This window comes from Corythoichthys intestinalis, chromosome 22, assembly GCF_030265065.1.
Source record: "Corythoichthys intestinalis isolate RoL2023-P3 chromosome 22, ASM3026506v1, whole genome shotgun sequence".
Taxonomy (NCBI): domain Eukaryota; kingdom Metazoa; phylum Chordata; class Actinopteri; order Syngnathiformes; family Syngnathidae; genus Corythoichthys; species Corythoichthys intestinalis.
The window spans coordinates 33,736,850-33,740,801 of record NC_080416.1 but is presented as its reverse complement, the minus strand read 5'-3'; the positions used below and the strand labels follow the sequence as shown (position 1 = coordinate 33,740,801).

General features: G+C 42.4%; 1 protein-coding gene across 1 annotated transcript; it reads right to left on the bottom strand.

Annotated features, from left to right (window-relative positions):
- Positions 1 to 272: 272 nt before the first annotated feature.
- LOC130910192 (saxitoxin and tetrodotoxin-binding protein 1-like) lies at positions 273 to 3,439 on the bottom strand. Its single transcript, XM_057827222.1, has 6 exons — positions 3,272 to 3,439; positions 3,079 to 3,206; positions 2,916 to 3,010; positions 606 to 734; positions 437 to 544; positions 273 to 369 (listed from the first exon to the last, which is right to left on the bottom strand). The coding sequence occupies exons 1-6, from the start codon at positions 3,380 to 3,382 to the stop codon at positions 338 to 340; spliced, it is 603 nt and encodes a 200-aa protein (XP_057683205.1). The 5' UTR covers positions 3,383 to 3,439; the 3' UTR covers positions 273 to 337.
- Between the last annotated feature and the right edge of the window lie 513 nt (positions 3,440 to 3,952).

Sequence of the window (3,952 nt, the reverse complement as noted above, 5' to 3'; positions counted from 1 at the left end):
ACGTGTGAGCACGCAGAGAAAACTAACCTCGAGTGGAGGGTTGAGAGATTGAGCGAGAGCGTGAGGTGGGAATTGAACGGATAAAATTACAATCATGGAGCACAGAGTAGATTTTTTTGTTTGCTCAATATCATTTTATGTGCTCAAAATCTAAAACTGCTCAATCAGAATAGTGGCACCAATATAAAGCCCTACGTATGTCAATGCGATGATATGTCGAGGTACCACAGTATCTGATCCTGGTCCCCCCCAAAAAACACAAAAATGCAACATGACTTGTCACGTTTTATTTTGTCATTTTCCTCTGCTTTGCCCGGTCTCAGTCCGTCGTTACTGTCTAGGCCGCGGGCGCCTCCGTGTGGCAAAAACCTGCAGGGAGAGAAGAAGGACAATTTAGTCTGGCGATTCCCCACTTTACCACATGCGACCGTTTGACCTGTAACCCCGTCGTCGACGAAGAGTCGCCAGTCGCGGAAGGCCAAACACTCCACCATTTTGTTCAGCTTCTCTTTTTCGGCATCTTCTGCGGCATGCCCCTGTCTCGCTGCGAGCGCGCACCGTTCGTCAGACAGATGTCGTGCGCTGTCTTGTGATGGCACGCTTACCGTAGCTGAGCAGGAAGCGTCCCAGATTGCCCGCTTCCACATACATCAGCATGGCGTTCGGGGATCTTTCATAGAAGTGGAGCGTGAACGTGGCATCCAGCGGCACCAGCGTACCGTTGTGCACCACCCCTGACGCCCGCAAAAGGGACATCAATAAACATCATGATAAATCGACTCATTTGCTCAATGACCATTAGATAAATTGCCATAGACGGCCAGAGATGTTGGTTACCAAATGGCCTTGTGGTGAACCGTTTTCTTTCACAATTCATTTCCAATAGGATTGAGTGGTTTAGAGACATTGTTGACCTATAAATGTTCAAAATCCTTTTTAAAAAAAAAAAAACAAAAAAAAAGCCTCTTAAATTTGGTTAACTTTGACCGCAATAGACATCCACTCCCTTCGGACTTTGGAATGGATTTAATGATGGGTCAATCCATTGAATAGTTCATGAATTTGATGATGTGTTTACTTATTTTGAAGATAATTTTGGAGAAACAGCGAAAACCAAAAGTGGTATTTGCCATGTGACAAAATGAATTTTGCTAAGTGGCATTTTTTTTGCCATGTGACAAAATGGATTTTGCAATGTGGCATTTGTTTTACCATGAGGCAAAATGGTTTTTGCCACGTGGCCTTTTTTTTGCCATGTGGCAAAATTGATTTTGCCATGTCGCGTTTGTTTTGCCATGTGGCATTTTTTTGCTATGTGGCAAAATGGATTTTGCCATGTGGCATTTTTTTGCCATGTCGCAAAATGGATTTTGCCATGTGGCTTTTTTTTTGCCATGTGGCATTTTTTTTTTTTTTTTGCCACGCGACAAAATGGATTTTGCCATATTTTTTTTACCATGTGGCACTTTTTTGCTATTTGGCAAAATTGATTTTGCCATGTGGCATTTGTTTTGCCATGTGGAAAATGGATTTTGCCATGTGGCATTTTAGTGCCACTTGGCAAAATTGATTTTGCCATGTGGCTTTTTTTGTTTGTTTGTTTTTTGCCATGTGGCACTTTTTTCCTATGTCGCAAATTTGATTTTGCCATGTGGCATTTTTTTTGCCATGTGACTAAATGGATTTTGCCATGTGCCATTTTTTTGCAATGTAGCAAAATAGATTTTGCCATGTACCATTTTTTCTACCATGTGGCAAAATGTATTTTGCCATGTGGCATTTTTTTGGTGTGTGGCAAAATGGATTTTGGTTTAAAATGAATGGAAAATTTGCACGTGCATAGCCGTCAATAGCATAGCCTTACTTAGGGTGCCAGCTGAATGTCAATGCGCTCTAATGGTAAGTGTATGGTCAAAAATCACAGCCAAACATGTTTTTCGGCCATTTAATATGAATGGAAAATTTGGACGTGCATAGCCGTCAATGGCATGGACGCGCATTGCCTGCAAAAATGCCATATACCCCTAAAAAAAGCCACATACAAAAAAAAAAAAAAATCCGCAAACCAAAATCCATTTCGCCACGTACCAAAAAAAATTTCCACATGCCAAAATCTATTTTGTCACATGGCAAAAAAATGCCACAGGGCAAAATCCATTTTGCCACATGGCAAAAAAATTCCACATGACAAATACCACTTTAAAGCAATGCACACAAGAAAAAGATGTCGATAAAAAAGCTAACTTTGGATCAGGTCGGCTCTTTTTCCCGTCTTTTTCAGCCCTCGACACTCAAGTCATCTGTTTAACTGAACATTTGTATATTCTACCACATCTTTATCAGTGAATTTGGCGCCAGGGACATCATTTTCGGGCAGAATTGGTAGGTTTAGCTCAGTAAACATCTCGTTCGTACACTATTTCCATGCATTTACTATTAGGGAGAAAAGGGAGGTTGACCGTCCTAGCCACAATTGCTAATGTCATTAATATTAATGAGCAAAAGTGACGTGTTGCTTGCAGTAAGCCATAATGACAGCACTTGAAGGCGGCATTAATCTGCGCATGTCAAAATACGTTGTTCCGTCCAAAGGTCTGATTCATAAACAGGCAAATCCTAATCGGGTCAATAATTTTAGTGTCCATGACAACGGTGTTTCAGATCAGAATTTTAATCCAAAAACTGATTGGATTAAGGAAATTGTGTCCTTGTAAACATCGCCAGTGATAGATTAATCTGTCGAATAATTTTGCCACGAAGCTAGCGCAGCATAATTTATTACGTAAAGTGGCTTTTTTTTTCTTGTGAATTTACGACTTTAATCTCGTCATATTACGAAGAACGATATTACGATTAGTCGATTATCAAAATCTTGTTTTGTGGCGGCCATCTTGCACATATGGCATGGTACTCACGGTCGACGACGGCCTGCAGGACCAGGGACTCATCTCCGCTGCCACCTGAGGCGGGTTTTCTGACATTCAATGAGTACGTGATGCAGGAGTTGTCGCTGCAACGCACAAACGCCGCGGCATCAGCGTTTCTTTTGCGGGAGCGGATCGGGCGGTCGAGACATACTTGTACAGGTTCCTCTCCAGTAAGCGTATAATGTCGCCGTCAAGATGCAGAGCGACGGCCGAGGTCTTGACGTCGGAAATGGGCAAGACCTCGCCGGCACCCCAGATCAGACGCCACTCGCCGAACACCTGCGGACAGTGGATCGAGCTGGAGCATACAGTAGCACGCGCGTAGCCTCTGTATTTTGCCTTACCTGATCCAGGTCTTTAGTGGGGAGGGGCTTGTAAAAAGCATCGCAGGCATGCGGGTCTGCCAGCGTGCTGGACGCCATCAAAATCAGCATCAACGTTGCTATCGTCCTCATCTCAGCGGTTGTTGTCCTGGAGTCTGTGGAGCTACGTCGCCGGGGAGGCTTTTAAAGTAGATCACAACGCCCCCATGGGTGTTGTCCAACGCCACTGCTTCCAAAGTCCGATTTTATTGATTGGGCGAGCTCTCTAATGTTGAACTTTGTGCTCGTGTCATCAAACTGTCGGAAAAAGCGTCTAATGAAACCATTGCAAATTGCTATTGAAAAGAAAAGTAGGGCTAATTAAATTGCTGTCATAATACTTTTATTCAAGTAGCCACAATTACAAAACTGCTCTAAAGAAGAAGCTGTTACAAAAATAATGTTTGCTATTGCAATTACCTGGAAAGCTGTTGAATTGTTTCAAAAAGGGACTTTGACTTGTTTTCTCAATCTAAAATGCAACAGGGAAAAAAAGTTGATTATAAGCCCATCAACCGCGCAAGCTTAAAGCTTGCTGCAACAATAAATCGATTAACTTGAGTAATTTGATTAGAAAAAAGCTTCAAATCAAATGTTGCTGCTTCGAGGAATCGTTTAATTAGAGTGGCATTGTCATGGTTTGTTTTGAAAGCATTTGCATTT

Excerpts from the sequence above, each read along its gene's own strand:
- LOC130910192 (XM_057827222.1), bottom strand. The coding sequence starts at position 3,382 with ATGAGGACGATAGCAACGTTGATGCTGATTTTGATGGCGTCCAGCACG. Across the intron at positions 3,207-3,271 it reads CCACTAAAGACCTGGATCAG|GTGTTCGGCGAGTGGCGTCT; the intron begins GTAAGGCAAAAT and ends CACTGTCCGCAG. Across the intron at positions 370-436 it reads CGTCGACGACGGGGTTACAG|GTTTTTGCCACACGGAGGCG; the intron begins GTCAAACGGTCG and ends CTCTCCCTGCAG.